The 19,581-nt window shown below is 35.8% G+C and overlaps 1 protein-coding gene across 1 annotated transcript in view; it reads right to left on the bottom strand.

The window, feature by feature from the left end:
* The window catches only part of LOC140745584 (uncharacterized), a 40,529-nt gene that overhangs the window by 6,033 nt on the left and 14,915 nt on the right, over positions 1–19,581 (bottom strand). The window contains exons 4-5 of the mRNA XM_073077522.1: positions 14,728–14,911; positions 12,144–12,388 (exon numbers count right to left, since the gene is read on the bottom strand). Of these exons, the coding sequence (XP_072933623.1) occupies positions 12,144–12,388; positions 14,728–14,911 (429 nt within the window). The remainder of the gene's footprint in view (positions 1–12,143; positions 12,389–14,727; positions 14,912–19,581) is intronic.

Genomic DNA, 19,581 nt, shown 5'->3' with positions numbered 1-19,581 from the left:
TGGAAAACCATTTAACCATTTCTGTTTCAAACTGATATTATGAAAGGAAAAATAAGTCGGTAATTTTAATATATGAAATAGATACTACTATTGCGTTTTATTATGAGTATAGTTAATACAATGATAATCATTATAATCATAAAATACTACAAACCTACCATAATTACGTGTGTCAGTTATGAAGTTCGCGTCCCTCATAAATAAAATGTTACAAAATATAACTTTATTTTCAAAGAAATTGAAAACCACTCCCAACGTATGTTCCCAACATAAGACTTCCTATGTTTTCCACATCTGTACATGATGTTTGTTTTCAAATCATGAATGTTAATACGAATGGTGGTACTCCCACAAGCGGCGCGCGGCCGGCATGCTGATGCGATGAGCAAACTTACGCCATATTTAATAGCTGCTCGCATTTGATCGCGATGTAGCCCAAAGATCTACATTTCAATGCAATGTGCTTCAATTTATTAAGATTCCATAGCTAAAGGGTATAAACTGGATCCTATTACTAAGTTTTCTCTGTTTATCCGTCTGTCATAGGGCTATTGGTATGTCTTGAATCGTAATAGAGACAAAAATTTCACAATGTGTGTACTTCAACAACTGAAATATAAAAATAATAGTAAAACAAATGGAAAAAATCATTCTACAAAGTTCGCTTTCACAGTTTCATTTGGTTGATTTTACAGCTCAATTGCAAAGTACCTAAACATGCAATGACTTAAATATTTTTTTCATTTACCTAAAAGTAACTAAGTATATCTATTATTTTAATAAATTTAGTCACAAACTGAGTTGTTCTTGGGACGGAAATATTCACTTTCTAAATAAATTCCAGGGTGAGCTAGGAACAAATTTTCCATCTATCATTGTCATCAATATAATTGTGTGCATACTGCCAAAGCACTCTGTGATTGAGTGTTACTCACCACCCTTTACCGAACTGATCAATAAATGAAGTAATGTAAGTAATTAACCTATTGATAGACAATATTGGCGGGTGGTACGATCGAGTCGTACCTACAATTGACGAAAACTATTTATTTGTGGTTTATTAGTTGCTAGTTGTTATTGTGGTTTATAAAACTAGTATAAATTTAACTTGACAAGCTAAATAACAAGTTAATTTAAAATATGAATTTACATTTGAATGGCTGGGGAATTTCATAAAAATAACAGAGTAATGTGAACCAGGTTTAAAGTTTGTATTATACCAACTGTTCTTATTGTCGACACGCGAGGGCTAGGGTTGAAAATACTTTAATAACATAAAAATGTGAAACACAACAGTGACCTTAAAACTTTATAACTTTAAAAGCTTAGCACGTCGAAAAATATTTTTTTTATTTTATTTTATTGTATTTTGGACACAGACAGTCATATATTACATTACAACATCTTAAGCTAACTTAATATATGTGGGCGCGCCGGTAGGTAGATCTACAATGGTATTTCGATTCAACTAATTTAACCAATATTTATAAAAATTATTGTTAAAATAATTAAATGAATAAGCGTTAATGCCACCACAGTAACAATAACACCCAAGCAAAATACCAAACAGTTCAGAGCACCACCGTGCCGTGCCCACTATTGGACAACTTCTGATCTGTTGACAGTTGCGCGCCCCTTTTTTATACCATGATACAGGTAGCCAATTGTTAATACGGAGCGGTAGTTCGAAATTAATATCATGTGATTTTAAAAACGGAATATTTATATATATGAAATGAAGCATTCTCCCACACGGCCATTCTGACGAGCAGCCGTTACGGCTCGCGAACAAAAGTTTAAAAAAATCAAATTCAATAATATTAAAGAAGTGGATAAACTACTTTAGATTCGCGGATAATATAGTCTCAATTTTAACCACAGAAGCCAAATCTCATGGTACACAAAACACGTAACTTTAATTGGTTAACCCCATAACCGGTGTCTAATAGTGTAAATAAATGGTCGTGTCACATGAAAAGAACTGCCAAATCACATGGCTGATGTCAAGTCACATGACATCATAAATTCGCTAAGTCACATAGCTTACGTACATAATTGATTATTATCTGAAAAGAATTGCCAAATCACATGGCTGATGTCAAGTCACATGACATCATAAATTCGCTAAGTCACATAGCTTACGTACATAATTGATTATTATCTGAAAAGAATTGCCAAATCACATGGCTGATGTCAAGTCACATGACATCATAAATTCGCTAAGTCACATAGCTTACGTACGAAATTGATTATTATCTGAAAAGAATTGCCAAATCACATGGCTGATGTCAAGTCACATGACATCATAAATTCGCTAAGTCACATAGCGTACGTACATAATTGATTATTTCCTGAAAAGAATTGCCAAATCACATGGCTAATGTCAAGTCACATGACATCATAAATTCGCTAAGTCACATAGCTTACGTACGTAATTGATTATTATCTGAAAAGAATTGCAAAATTACATGGCTGATGTCAAGTCACATGACATCATAAATTCGCTAAGTCACATAGCGTACGTACATAATTGATTATTTCCTGAAAAGAATTGCCAAATCACATGGCACTCGGGTTATTATCAAACATAAACGTGACTGTTGGCCAGACAATCATCGATATGCAAGACAATCCCGATAACACAGAACTTACAATCCACATACCGTTCCAAAGTTCGCAGGTACTCAAGAGAAACACAAAGTTTTTACCAGATTTTTGACTGTCGATACTGTCATTGCTTCACAGGGTTCACAGTCATCTGACATGTTCAAATAGTTTACTTTCCATAGCACATGTTCTCGTAGTCTGAAAACACATTACATTATATGTATAGTCAATAATTATATACGATATAACGAGAGAGCTCCGCGTTTCGTTCATGGTTTGAGAGTAAAATCTACAGATCTTTTCGTTTGGCTCGCTTAAATCTATGGCATAGTCTTCTGCATCGCCAAACGTACACTGGGTAGACTCTAGATACCCTTGAGAATATATTTCCCGATGTGTAGTTCTTCACGATGTCTTCCTTTACCGAATTTGTTATAATGTGTCTGACTATCTCAGACAGGATTTCTTGAAAATCATTAATGCCTTTTAAGTCAGCTCATTTGACTATGACAGAATTTTATAAGAAACTATTCGAGACCTGCTCAAAACCATGCACGAGTGCTTTTCTTATTTAGAACTGTAAACAAATAAGCTGTAACAAGCATAAAAATAAAAAAGTAAAAGTTAATTTCAAACCGAAAAACCTGATGTCTACAACACAAATGTGTGAAAATAATAATAAAGTGAATTGTCACGTTCAAAACAGTTTTAATGTCAACTTTACATACAGTAAAGAAAATATCAGAGCAGCAAGTACTCCGTGGTCGTTATTCTTAATAAAATAATTAAAATACTATTGCCTTACCATAACATGAGCTATAGTTCGTACCGTTCATGTGATGACGTCAAATGTCAACGAAATAACACTCTGAAGTCCACAGTTACATTACAACGAAAACCAGGTCATTAAACGTAAAAAGTTATTGGAGTCATCCTACCTTCATTATATTATTTACCTTATATCATTTTACTTTTACCTTGATTATTACAATTACCTTCGTTTGTGCGATAGGCATTGCTGCAAACAAAGTCTTTACCACACAATAATGATCACACATTGCAGAGTCCAATTTGACAGTAGTGTATGTACTCTTGTCTCTTTTTCTTTTTGCAGTATTCGATTTTTTCGAATTTTATCAGAACTTGCAGTAGGTATATAATTGCTCGTCCGAACCTGACTTTGACTTATAAATCTGTAAAGATATAACATTTAAATTCGTAGAATAACAAACATCGGTCAAAACAGTATGAACACAAAATAAAAACGAATATTTTGTGGTATGAACCCCGAGTTCCAATACAATATTTAAAAATAATAGAATTACCTATTTCAATTTAATATAACACATGCGTAACAGTTTCTGTTATCACAAGAAATTGTGAATAACTTCTAAAAGTTATTGTAATTAACCATTTGCAAGAATAATAAGTATACCTACGAATACCGTTATTTCGTCCCGGATTGATTTATACATAATATTCGCTCACACACAAAAACTTTAAACCAAATTTTAGAAGTAGCAGACAAGCATGCAGTCCACCTGATGGTAAGTGGCTACTGAGGCCCATCAATATCTTCAACACAACAGAGCCTAACACTGCTGTATGGTATTGGTATTGCCGGACCATAAAAGTTTCTACCACCTTTATAACCTTTATCTGCTTGAGTGTAACGACGACAAAATTATGAATAGGAGAAAAACACGCCGAATTGTTTCGTATAGTATAAACATTGCGTGCGTGAATATTCTGAATTTGTTATATCCACAGCCGTATATCTAGACGTAATGTCGTCACCTGCACAGTTACAAAACTAAATAAAATAACAATAAACTCCTTATGTCAATGAATAATTAAAACGTTTAGATTGTTAGCTAGATTACATGATGGTATAGTTGACTTACCACTGTTAAAGTATTCACTAAAGGTACCAACACAATATAATTTCACACGTAAAGTCTAGGATCGTGATGTACGTCATCTCGAAAGGTATTATTTACTATGACACAAAATAAGAAAGAAGATCCAATAACAATTTAAACTACTGTAAAACAAGTTCAAACTTTAAGTTATTATTAAATATACTTGATCGACTCCGAGCGAGGCTGATGAATTGTCTTTATTAAATTAAACCTTTAAACACATTTGACCGATCAAAATGCTTACAGCTTTGCACTATTATAGTAACTGTTTTTTTTCTACAGTCAGCTAAGCTTCGATTCTCTTTACTTCTGCAATTTTTAAAGTGAATAGCAAGTAATAGTTACACATTATGTCACAAAACAATGTGAAAAACACAGAAGACTACATGTTTATTAATAAGTTATAACTTACGTTAATTCACCTTTTTTTTTTTTTTTGCCTAGTCCAATACACCATTTGGGGTGATGCGAACGTTACCAAACTCCTTTTCTTCAGCTTTACCTTAATGTATCCTTCGCAAATTGTAACCTTTATCAATAACTTTAAATACACAAATTTGTAAGAGCACAAAGTCGCTTACCGATAAACAACTTACTGACTCACCGCCAGAATCTAAATGTTACATTTTCATTCAATTTTGGTCCACGTCTACGGCCATCACAAGTCAAGTGTTGTTACAAAACCCCCAATAAGCAGCTTTCATTTTAGTTACAGATTCTGGGAACAAGCGCTAGGTAAATATTATTAGATAGCATCCTACTAAAAATGACAAGCGCTGGTTGAGAGTACACCTTTCAATGAGCACAATACATATCTCACTATCACGGTGTTCCAGGTGAAACTAGAAATAAAACTTACGAAATTCACGGCCATGGAATTGCGATGGCAAAAAGTATGCTACCTGATTTATCAAACCTTTTACTTCAATAATAATCTTCATTGTGACTAGTTTTATTTTAAGACGGAGTTTATTTAAGAATGTTAAATGCATTACAACGAATAGGTACATACAAAAGGGTAGATATCAGAACTTGTATTCACAATCGTAAAATATTTTTTTACAGCGCAATAATTTAAAACAATATGATCATTGTTCATCTACTTATTGAGCATCGCCTCTTAAAGCGTTGCTATAAGTAACGAAACTGTGAAAAGCATAGCTGAAATTACTCGAATATTTTAAAAAGCCAAAACATTTCTAAAAAAATGTCGGTACCTACATGTATGATTGTTAATTTTTTCGCGCATAACCAAACATTTTCATATTAGTGATTCTTATAATCTTTAACAACTTTCAAAAAGCAAAAAATAGCAAGTTTAACAATCGAAAATATAAAAACCATTGGTTTGATCATACCGGAGCGCCAATTGTTCGCCAATGAGTCTCGGCGCCAATGAGTCTTAATTACGTAGACGGTTAACATGGATGATGCAAACCACCTTCCACCTTCTCAATTTTCATACCCAAGCTACTTCACACGCTTGCGGTAGCTAAAATAATGCACATACAATTATTACAACATTTAGACAAACCGTACACGTTACTCACGCAACCGGTTCATCGTGTGTTTCACACACAGCTCCTCCAATGTCGAAGGCCTCGTCAATATCGCCTCCATTGCGCGTCCCAAACTGTCGTCAGGAGTACAGCCACGATAAATTCTTCAGTTGAACACTTCCTACACACGCGGTTGATTATCTTCCGTTACCGTTACTTTAAAACTATTACGTAATAAAAGGGCGTATCCTATCCCGATTCTGATGTGGGCGCGCCGGTAGGTAGATCTACAATGGTATTTCGATTCAACTAATTTAACCAATATTTATAAAAATTATTGTTAAAATAATTAAATGAATAAGCGTTAATGCCACCACAGTAACAATAACACCCAAGCAAAATACCAAACAGTTCAGAGCACCACCGTGCCGTGCCCACTATTGGACAACTTCTGATCTGTTGACAGTTGCGCGCCCCTTTTTTATACCATGATACAGGTAGCCAATTGTTAATACGGAGCGGTAGTTCGAAATTAATATCATGTGATTTTAAAAACGGAATATTTATATATATGAAATGAAGCATTCTCCCACATATATGTTATTCTAGACTTTGAGTGCCAACAATTTGTGTATTAAAAATACATTAGACAAGTTTTTAAGATATTGAATTGTATCTCAAGGTACATTTTAGTGTGTTTTAGTAGTTACATATTACAAGGTATTAAACATTTTTTCAAATAAGGATTAATTAACTTTTACTTTAAATTTACTAGTTTTTAATTATTGAATTGTATCTCAAGGAACATTTTAGTGTGTTTTAATAGTTACATATTATAAGGTTAATACCTTACATTAATACCTTACATTTTTCAAAAAGGGATTGATTAGATTTTACTTTAAATTTACAAGTTTTTAAATACTGAATTGTGTCTCAAGGTACATTTTATTATGTTTTAGTAGTTACATATTACAAGGTATTATACATTTTTTCAAATAAAGATTGATTAACTTTTTCTTTAAATTTAGAGATAGATTGACAAAAAGGATCAATATGACCAATATGTTCATTGTAGGCAGCCAAGCAACGATTGAAAAATGAGTTAGAGGTGAATTGAGTACTCGATATAGGAACAGCAAATAAATTATTGGGTCGGCGAATACTTTTTGACGGTACTTTTAAGCTGATCATTTCCAAAAGGTCAGGGGAATCGATAAAGTTATTTAGAATTTTATACAAAAACATATAGTCTCGCTGTTGCCGTCGAAGATTCAGGGTTAAAATTTCGTGTTTTTTTAATGAACCACCATACGATAGATTATCGGACCCGACTCTGTACTCTAGAATTCTTAAAAATGTTTTTTGAATTCTTTCAATCCTATTGATGTGACATGCATGGTAAGGACTCCAGATCACAGAGCCGAAGTCCAATATAGATCGTACCAGCGAAAAATATAAAGTTTTATAGGTAAGTGTGCTTTTAAAAGGTTTGCATGTTCTAAGTAGAAAGCCCAGTTGACGATTCGCTCGTTGAATCATATTATCGTAGTGGTTCTTGAAAGTTAATTTAGAGTCCAAAATAATACCTAAATCCCGAATTGAGCTTGATCTAGAGAGTATTTTATTATTTAAAGTGTAGGCATAATCAATATTATTGTGTTTACGGGAGTAAGATATAGTAGAACACTTTTCAGGATTTAAGAATAATTGATTTTTAGAACAATAGTCTGCTAAAGAATTTAGATCGTGTTGAAGAGACGCACAGTCACCTTCATTCGTGATTACTCTAAAAATTTTAGCATCATCAGCATATAAAAGTAATTTACTACTGATGAAGGTTTGAATGTCGTTTATATATAGATTAAAGAGTAATGGTCCCAAATGAGAACCCTGTGGCACGCCAGAGGGCACAGTTTTAAAATCTGACATAAAACCCCTAATAGAAACAGCCTGAGATCTATTACTTATATATGATTTTATCCAACGGAACAAATCCCCATGAATGCCGGCACCCCAAAGTTTGTTTAACAGAACAAAATGACTAATCTTGTCGAAGGCCTTGGAGAAATCGGAATAAATGACGTCTACTTGTAGCTTATTGTCCATTGCTTTTAATAAAAAGTTTGTGAATGTAACTAAGTTAGTATCAACAGATCTGCCGCGAAAGAAACCATGCTGGTTGGGTGTTATATGACTACGAATATGATAGGATAGTTGATTAGTTACAATTTTTTCAAGAAGCTTGCCAAGGACGCATAATTTCGAGATGGGTCTGTATTGACTGACGTCATTAGTATTATCGTTTTTAGGTATTGGAGTAATGAGCGCTTTTTTCCAAAGTTCTGGGAAGGTACCAGTTTTAAGTGAACTTTCAAATATGTATGTCACTGGGACCGACAATGCATGTGCACATTTAGATAAAAATAATGGGTGAATACCATCATATCCTGCACCCTTATTGACATTAACACGCTTCAATTCATTTTTAACGATTCTCTTGTCTATACAAATTGTACTTATGTTCAATGACGAGGCTGAATCACTTGTATGTGCGTTAAATTCGAAGCTACTATTACGATCCTCGAGTGAAGGTTGTATAAAAACGGAGTTAAAGTAATTATTAAAAAGATTACAGATTTCTGTGCTATCGTTAGACGTTATGTTGTTGTAAGTTAAGTTTTGAGGTATAACATTGTGCCCTGTTTTAGATTTCACGTATGTCCAGAAATACTTTGGATTGCTTTTAATTTTGTCTTCTGTTATAATTTTATATGTTTCGTAACATTTTTTTTCAAGTTTTTGTGCCCTAGTTCTCAAAAGAGAAAATGTTATATAGTCCATGGGATCCTTATAACGTTTCCATTTACGATGGTATTTACGTTTCTCGTTTAATAATTTTATAAGTGGGCGTGTAAACCACGGAGAATGTTTTGTAGCGAGAGTGGTGCTTCCAAAAGGTATATATTTGTGTATTAACTTATTTAAGATCGAATAAAAATATTCTACAACTGACTCTAAATCACAACGCGACTGAAATTCTTCAAGCCAATTAATTTTTAACAACTCTGAATTTATAGCTTCGTAGTCTGCGCGGTGAAACAAAGGTTTACGTGAATGAGGTTTACTTAAAAATGGTTCTATATATTCTATAGTCAAATCTATATCAATAGCAGGGTGATGTGAATCTTCAGGTGTCAATGGGTTAAAGCTACGTGAAACTTGAACACGGGAAGTACAAAACACTAAGTCTAACAGTCTTAAATTTACATTTTGAATGGAGTTGTATTGTTTTAATTGCGCTAAATTCATGAAATCTGCGGTTAAACAGGCAAGCTCGTCATCGTTGCTAATAATGGACATACTATTTGAATCTAAGTTATAATTCCAAATACCATTAGTAACATTAAAATCACCCACTATCATAAACATATCATTCGGATGGGACGCCATAAAGTTGTAAACGTTGTCAAAGAAGGACGTTAATCTTTTAGCGTGATGAGGTCCGTGCGGAATATATGTACAAATTAAATGCAAATAGTTAGTTTCGTTTCGATGTTTGAATACGGTGGCAGCAACGTCGCACCGCTGTCGTAAATGCGCCGGCGCACGCATCTCATTATTTGATGTACATGGAATGCTAACCCACAGCTCCTCTGAGCCGATAAACCCAGAAGGTGCGCCAGCAGTGGACGTCGAACACAGTTCACGGCGCACCGCCACCGCCACGCCGCCCCCCCGCGACCGACCCGTTGCCACTTCGTCCCTGTCTTTGCGATAAATAACAAAGTCATTACTGAAAAATTCGTTACTATAAAAGGAATCGTTAAGCCATGTCTCTGTTAAACAAACAATATCGTATGAACATAGAATTGTTCGTGCAAAAAATTCATTAGATTTAGTGCGCAAACCCCTGACGTTTTGATATGCAATCTTAAACTTTAAGTTGGCCATTTTTTGAAGTAGAAGTCATGTATTCGCCTACAATTTATGAGCTGTAATCCATTATTAGAACTAAAGTAATAATAATCAATAGTATAATTAAAATGTTGTTTGGCTGCTATAAAAACAAAACTTGATTCTAAACTTAACATTAAGTACACTATACTTCTACAACGAAAGTATCTCAAACAAAGAATTTTCATTAATGTTACTTCATACAAACATATAATTTTTAATCGTATAAGAAATAACTTAGTGCAGTAATAAGTTAGACCGTAGATAATACGAAGTGACTTGCATAATTTTTGCGCCTCACAGTGAAACTTAACTATACTAGATATATAAGTGTTATAACCATTACACAGATAAACTGCATATGAATTACAGGATAGTCACTTTATCTTAGGTATATCACTCTCATTAGAAATATGAATTATTTTGCTTGTTTCACATTTACGAAGAAAAATTTTGCAGTCTTTTACCCAAACGAACTTATAACCCATTTTCTTACTTGCATCTCTAACGTTCTTCAAAAGTAATTTGTTGCGTGGTGTTAGGTGTTCGTTGATAAAGACAGGCTTAGACGGTCCGTTGAGTCCTAAGTCCGTGGTGTTAATTATACCTCGTTTTTTGTAAGCGGCGAGAAATTCATTTTTACGCCTACGGCTGGTGAGGTGTAAAACAATATTAGGTGGAAGGCCAGTGTTATTTTGTGTGGTGGACGTCGGAAATTTACGTACTCTGTGAATGTGGTCTATGTCTTCTGGGGCTAGGTTCACACCAAGTTTTATAGTCATGGATTCGAGAATTGTATATAGGTTTTCACTCTTGCTTATAGGTATACCAATAATTTCCAGATTGTTCAACCGGTCGCGTTGTTCCTTTATGGCAGACTGGTGTTGCAAATAGTGTATGTCGACGGTTGAGTCCTTAAGCTGATTTTCCAACTGTAAGTTCTTGTGTGTCAGATCCTTTAATTTATTTTCTTGTTTCCTAATACTATCCGATAAGTCTTGTTGATTCTGATTCAAATCCATATATTTTGTGTTAATGTCCTCGATAAATTTTTCGAATTCCAAGTTTTTTATTTTCATTTCCAAAATGTCACTTTTGATTTCACCTATATCAGATTTTATGTGAACGTAATTATGTTCCTGTTCCTCCTTCATTGTGCTTAATAAACTGTGAATAGATTTTAACTCGTCACGAAATACGTTTAACGTTTCATGTATGCTGTTAAGAGGCGAGCCTTGAGGGGTTTTATAACGGCTTGTAGTTTGCGAGGTGTCACTATCCGAGTCTTTCATCATTTCGCGTTTCTTTTCGTTCTTCTTGTTCCGTGAGCTAACCCAGGTTTTTTCAGGTGCAGGCTGAAGTTTGGGGTCTATCCTAGTTTGAGGGGAATCGCCGGGTAAACGCTGCATGATATCTATTGCGCGGTAAAAAATACCGGTAGGCCTATTTGAATCGATATAGCTCAGCTGATTCACCCAGAAGGTAGGCGATTTGTAGGCGAAAGCGGGATGCGACGCGCGGGCGGTGCAGATGATGCTTCCCCACTGCTCTTTTGACCGTCGCGATCCACCAATAATCGTCGCCCTTGAGTGTTTCACTTGCACCGATTACTTAACGTCACAACTGAGAAAAATGTACTATCTCTTATTTACGTATGGTAATGTCCTTGTCTAATAGTGATGAGCACAATAATAACCTTGCACACGTCCGCTCATTAGGAGCGATCCACGATGACTATACTAAAATGAGATCATTTAAAAGTAGAACGAGAACGTTATCTCAATTAGAATAACACCAACAAGCCCTCTGAATTAAGATTGTTGGTTGTACAAAGCTTTTGTATCCAAAATGCTGCATGTTCCAGATTTAATCTTTTAGTAATGGTAATACTGTGTAATTAAGTAAAAGGTACGGATTAAGTGAGGGTACCCATGGACATTCTTACCGAACTCTACATATTTTGAGCAGGGGTTTTACCTGAACCTGATCATAGACTCGATCGACCTCTGAGGACTAACATTCTAATAAGTCAATCATCCGGCATCCACACTAAAACGTAAGAGGTGTAACAGAAATAGGTGGAGCTGTGTTTTCTCCCCGGTCGGACTATACTGTCTGACAAATTGTTGTAGAGCAATTAACTGTTTGGGAATGCACTTACCATTTGCGGCAGCCAGCATATCATGAACATCACGGAGAGCGTAGCCATGAGCCTGCTGAAGGCGACCTCCTCCGCGGTGGCGGCGTTGTGGTGCAGCGCGGTGCCGGACGGCTCGCGGCGGCGGCAGCTGCGGCGCGACACGCGGCGCACGACCGGCGCCCCGCCCGCGCGCGGTGCCGTGATCGCGTACAGCGCGCGGATCACCGCCAAGTTGCAGTATACCAACACGGCGCATAGCAGCGTACCTGCGTCATGTTCAGACGTATTTAATGCTAAATGAACATTTTCCTAACCTTAACTTAATATAGGTATAACAAATAAATGGAAACTAAATTGTTAACTTAAATTAAGAATGTAAGTGGTATCTAGTATATGCTAGTCTATCCACACGTATAACACTTGTCGCAAAATCCAAAATTCCCAAACATTTGAAAGTTGAACGTTGGCAAGTGTGCGGATACGAGAAAAAGCTCTACAACTACGTGTAGAAGGGACACCAGTTAATCATGCACACAGTAAAATTACTTGTACCTATAATAATTTAATACTTGAGCAAAAACAGATGAAACTCGGTTATAAATCGTGTTGTGTCGTCTCTTGTCGCTTTTCTTTTTATGGAATCTAAATATTGAACTTTTTCATCATAATAAACTTAATTGCACTTGCGCTAAATACTGCTAGATTAAATATAAATTTCTGTCGTAACAATGCACCTTATATTAAACATAGGTAATTCTAGAATCTACTAATTACCTACATTACATCCTTATGTACTACTTTATACTCGTACATTAGTACTTAATACGCGACAAGCATTCCATAACTTCTAAAGAAAAACTTGCAGCATATCTGCTCCACTTTTGTAGGTATAAGCCTCGCTAGTTCGCATAATGCAAGGTTTTTATACACTACTGCCAGGTTTAGTACACTTGTAAAAGTTTGACTAGGACTTTGGTACGGGTGGAAAAAACTAAAAGGAACTTTTCGCGTAGGATGTAATAATATACGTGAGGGGTATGGATGAGTTTCGTTGGCATTCATAAGTTTAAGGTGCATTGATACAGTAATACTCCGACTTACGCTACCCCGACTTACGCGAATTCGGGAATCTACGCGATTTTCAAATCTCATCGATTCTCCTATGGTTTGAGTGTGACTTACTAACCCTACAATTATTCATGTAAACATTTGTATTTGTTGCGCGAAATCAACACATTCGAAATCATACCATACGATGGTATGTAGATGCGTACCCCGACTTACGCGAATTCGATTTACGCGGTTATCACTCGGTCCCACCAATCGTGTAAGTCCGAGGTATTACTGTAGTTCAATCCTGGCGTTGACCCTGGCGTTGGCGTTGGCGGTACTTAATTCTTAAAACGAAATTTAAGCTATTTGTGCCTAATAACAGCAGTGATAAGCGCTGTTGTGTTCCGATTTGATAAGGGAGACTTATCCGAGGCGTTCCAACTTTCCTCGGGGACAGCAACGGATCTGTTGCAAACCGGTAGGAAATTACTCTTATCAGGGGTTAATCATAGATATCCTTGGGCGATAGTAGCTTATCACAAGGTGAACTGCATGCGTTTTCTATCTCAATATTATAAACAAAATACTAAGTATACGAATAAATAAATAAGTGCCATAGAGTTTAGTTTACATGGCGATGATAGACCAGTAGTTGAGTACAAAGTAGTAATTCTCTAGAAACGACTCGGAAATGGAATTACAAACAGTGGATCGTGTAAAAGCTCTTCCCGCGGAAACACGAGCGGACGGCGCACAATTAAATATTTATGATTACGTCACGACTTATCGTTCACATCGGACCTGATTACGATTATTTGCAGTCCGTCTGTCCGTTTTGATCCCTATTGATTTACTCATTCATTTATTATATGAAAGTGGCCACTTTATCTGTCGTAAGTAATTTACATAGAGTTGTGCTTCGATAAATTTACTCGTACTAAAGAAGTAGTAGCACATATTTTCGTGGGAATTCTTGTAGAGCAGATTAACTGGTATAGGGCATTCCGATTCCCGAAGTTTCAGCTAATCTTTTCTTAGTCTTTAAGTATGTAACGGCGTTTCTGTTAAGTTTGTGTATAGCGCAGTAGTGTATAGAAAGTGCAGCATGGATTTCTACAATATTATAATAGTTATACCATGGATTATTATGTTATGGATGTTATATTATGGATGTTCATGTTATACCATGAACTTTCATTTACATTAAACAAGTATTAAATGAAATGCACTCTATCTGGTATATATGTATAAACAACTCCAGGAAGGATTAGATTCCTTTCTTAATCAACCACGTAGGTATATGTTCAGAAGTAAGTTTAGACCCCTCGAGTAAATGTCTCCTTATCTCAAACCAGAAAACGGTAGCTCTACATTGCTCTTATAAGTCGAAAATAGATCCGGCAATGGTCCTTATACTATCTATGCCTTAACATACATTGCAAAGAGATAAATTATTTTAAGCAGAACACGTCAGCCAACCCAGAAAATACGTGGTGGTCATACCGCCGTCATACAAAAGTGGTCTACTTAATATTATTATTTTCATCCTTACCAAATATGACATAAAAGACCGCATAAGCGAAGTCGAGGCCGGCGACCGCGTCCCGGTACCGCTTGCAGTCGCGGCACGCCTCGTCGTAGTAGAGGCCGACGCCGAGGATGGGCGCGCACGTGAGCGCCGCCGCCCACCACCACGACACCAGCAGCGCCGTGCGGATCACGTAGTATGTCACTTGCTGGGGAACAAACACATGAATATAACGTTGACTGAACCATAGCTAATCCTTAGTGATGAAGGGGTTATACACACGGCGAAACTAAAATTAAAATTTCATAAATCGCTACACGCAAAAAAATAAATATCTTTATTGTTAGTTACTGTTTATTGCAGCTCAGTAAACTAACAAGTCATAGACTACGCCGACGCAGATTTAAGCTACTTAAATCTCGGAGTATCTCGGAGTTATTTTATTCACTGAATAAGAGACCAACTACTAATTATTAGTGTTACACCATACACTCATTACACTATACTGATACGAGCTTTTGCCCGCGGCTTCGCTCACGTTACGAATTAATATTATCATCCCCTATTTTATCCCCTTGGGGGTAGAATTGATCAAAATCCTATCTTAGCGGATGCCTACGTCATAATATCTACCTGCATGCCGAATTTCAGCCCGATCCATCTAGTGGTTTGTGCTGTGCGTTGATAGATCACTATGTCAGTTAGTCACCTTTGAGTTATATATATTTAGATAAAGGTCCGTCTAAAAGTTAAAATTCACAATTTATGTCGGCGACCCGATAATCGATAATCGGATAACCGATAATCGGTTAAACTTGACAGGTTCGAAATTTGACAACTCTAATAGGCAAAAATTTACATATACCCATCGATATACTACTAATAAAGACGTAAAAATGTCATTGCATATACCGATCTTCGGTAGACAAAAAGTTGATAGATTGATTTATTAGTTAACTGATTCCCTGATAATATTAGCTCTAGCCCAGTTTCATCACATTCTTAATACGCAAAACGAAATATATGTAATTTATCTACCATCGTTACCAACTTTTTCGTTTATTACAAACTTTTCTCATTCGTCTCCTCGGTTATAACTTTATAACGCGACTTCTAGTTTCGTTGAGAAACATGTTTGTGTACGTAGGTATAGGTATTTATGGTCATACACAGCTCTGCACTCGCGTCCTTAATAAAAAATCAGTGCGGTGTTATTCAACCCTCTTGTGGCTAAACTGAAACTCTTTGTTTGGCTTTATTCGCTAGTGTAATGAACTCTGCGGCTTTCGACGACTCAAAGGGCAATTATTTTATATGATAAACAGTTAACGGACATTTGGTTCGTGATGTTAACTAATTATTATGGGCTAGTGTTCTGTTGTTAAGGGTTGGTCAGACATGACGGCTTCCAACTTATATTTAGAAATAGCAGCAGATGAGATTATTTATGAAATTAAATTGAATGAGCCGTTCCATCTTACTGATGGCTTTAAACCTCTGTAATCAACACTAAGTAGGATTAGACATGATTGTGATTTTGGGTACAAGATCTTGTGGGTGCTGAGTCTGACGTGAGATGAGTGAGTTGAAACCATAAAAACTATCGGTGGTTGGAATGTCTCGTTTTCGTGTAAGGACCTATATCTGATTTGATACACACAAATCGGAACAAAACTTAACATAGTTATCTTAACTTCAAGTGAGCTACATGCGCGTTTGCTACTTGCAAGAAAATGTTAATCGACAACAAAACATCCTGTCCTATTTAAGCTGTCCTGTTTGAAACAGAATAATTCACGGTACAGACGTCTGAATTGTTCTGTATGGTAATATATTAGGCGCCACAGAAACATAGTTCAATTGTGCCTGAAATTCATGCACATTTGATTACTTTCTGAATACATCCCAATTTGATGTCACTGCGAGAGTTGAATAGACAATTTTTCCTTCTCAATATCCGCTAGTAAGTAACGTATTGTAGTACGGTATAAGGAGATTCGCTGATCTAATATTTTGTTCAAAAAACGTTTTATTTTCTACAGAAATCATCTATAATCCTACTATACTTCACCTTAGAGATATGTTACTAACTTACTTAGCTACATTTTAGACCATTTTTCTTTGATGTGAAAAGTAATAAGGATTTAGTGTTAATTAACTAAGATGTTTGAGGAATTTCATTACATTCTCTTATACTACAATCAGAAGCACCCGCGAATGTTTGGGATATTCTCGTAAGAAAAGCTAGTGTAGCAAATTGAGGTATATTTATTTATTAAATTGGGGTATATATTTGTAAGAGATTTAACAAAATGAACACGCAATTCACCTGATGTTTATGTGGTCAATGTCACCACACATCGATTGAGTATGAGTTGCTACTCCTGATAATTAACACCCAATGCCCAAGAAATGGGTCTGCTATATCATACATTGCGAATTATTGCTATTTAGTATTCTAGATACTAATAGACAGAACTAATCAGACCTCTACTTTTCAGGAAAGTCATGGTGTTTATTTAAAAGACGCTACACTCTCACAGTCACGTAGCCCGGTTATCAGAAATGCAACTTTAGTCCAATTTCATATTGATTACTTCAGCGTCCACAACGTCACAGGCGACATGCTTACATGGTAATGTCGTCGGGAATCGCTTGAGCAACTGCTATGTGGGTCGATGAATTTTCTAATCGGTGAATTAGCATCTACGCAGTTATACCTGTCTCATTATCTGTTGTAAAAAGTTAATTTGGATTTTTTTACAAAATTCTTCATTGTTTAAGGTTATTATTTACCGCCGGTGGCAAAAGTTCATACCTGTTTCAGTGCTTCCGAAGGCACGTTAAGCCATCGGTTCCGATGGTTATTCTTGAATAGCAGTATTAAATATTATCGGAGGACTCATAGCCGATTTGAAAACATCCGATAAACATTGATCATTAATCTGTACCTTGTCCATCTACCAGCGTGAAGTAAGCTTCCGACCTCCTCCATAAAACAAAGGCTTTTTAGACCTTAGAATGTGTATTTGATAAGACTTAACTCTACGACTCTCCTTAATCAAACCTTTTCTTTGTAGAGCAAACTTGATTATTGTATATTCCGTGGTATCTTCATTCAATGTCTATTTGTATGCGAGCTCAAAACAAACTCCCCTGAAAATTGTACATCCAATCCTTTATCATAAACGCTTATCTAATACTGTTCTATCTATTGTATGCATTGTCTTGGTTCCCTGAATATTCGATATTATGATAAAGATAAAACAGAAGCAGCTAAGACGCTACTGAGCGTTTACGAATAAAGAGAACACTTTCATCATGTAACTTTAACGTTAGCAAAAGCCTAACGAGCTGTCAACTTGGCGGTTAAGCAATTAATGGATTGCACGATTTCAGTTACGGTTAACATGACGTCATAACTAATACTTAACGTTAGCCTGTCAAGCGGTCGGCTAAAGTTATTGTTTTGTCAATTTCCGTATCTGTTAACGTCAACAAAAAAATATGAGATAATGACACAAATGGCGTTAATGACAAATAACTTGGTGCAACACAGAATTGTTACATTCCATCGCTATCGTATAAGTTATCGTTATAGTTAACTTTAACTAAACGTTGCAATCCATCCCTAATGTCCGGACGGAAGAATTCCTACACTCGTCAAACAAGTGACCATCACTTTATAATCTCTAATTATTCCATAGAATTCCTTAATTGCAGCGGTAGCTGGTAGAATGTGAGTGTCGTATTTTCCAGTTTCATGGTATTTTTACGGCCCACATACTTCATACGATGATGTACCTAAAGCTGTTCGTTCAGCTTCTTCTTGCACTTAAATGCATGCATATTTAGTGCAAGTTGTTAGTCTATTTGAATTGTATAAACGCAATACGGAGTCTGAACACCCGACTTAACCCGAATTATTATTTATGAATGAATCAAAAGTTAGATAGACAGAAAGTTCGAGTTAAGAGGAATAAAATGGTAAAGAATAGGAAATAAGACTAAGCATTCTCTCGACAATAGTAAATACATAATTATTATATTATTATTCATTCAACACGAATACCATTTAGCAAGGATATCAGATTATATAAAACTGTCTATATTACAAATTATAAATATTGAAAGAATCTGTGTAAGGAGTATTGCAGGGTAAATCAATTAAATAAAAAAACAATAATTACAAACGGAAATCTATCCTATTTGTACGCAGATTTTATTTTACTAAAACAATTTTGAAGGTATTTTAAGTATGGTTATCTGAATTGCATAATAATCACTCATAGAACCTATTCCACCTATTTTGACGTCATCGATGATATCATGCCCCGTACATAGTTGTGATTGCTTTAATGCATCGTTACTTCGCTGTTTGTTAATTGAAAAGTGCGGAATTTATTTATTAAACTTCCGGAGTAAAATAATTGCGCAACGGAAGCTCCGGCGGGCGCGCAATAAACTTGCAATTGTTACGTCATCACAAGTATTTTGCAACATTCGTGCAGGGAATAATATAATATGTAAGTTTTCTCTTTTACCCGAAAAAATATAATACAGATCTTTTTTGAAATGATTCATTCTTTAAATGATTCATTAATTGAATTGCATTTACGTAGAGCCTGATCTAGGGTTGGCAAGGCAGGCAATTGCCCAGAGCGGCAAAATGCGGGACGGCAATATTGAGGTTGTCTAACCGGTAGGACAAGGTTGGCGAAGGTTTTCCTGTCGAGGGCGGCACATACCCACAATATGGCAGTGCTTACGAATTGTACGGTGTTGTAAAGGGCGCAAATTTTTTTTTCTTAGTGTATCAGACCCTACAATACCCTGTCCTAGACCTTACTAGTATAATGCCTAGATAGTAATTTACTA

Source organism: Epargyreus clarus, unplaced genomic scaffold, assembly GCF_041222505.1.
Source record: "Epargyreus clarus isolate Ecla_fem2 unplaced genomic scaffold, WU_Ecla_fem_2.2 ptg000010l, whole genome shotgun sequence".
Lineage (NCBI taxonomy): Eukaryota > Metazoa > Arthropoda > Insecta > Lepidoptera > Hesperiidae > Epargyreus > Epargyreus clarus.
Note: the sequence above shows the minus strand (reverse complement) of the source record. Positions and strands in the feature narration are given on the sequence as shown.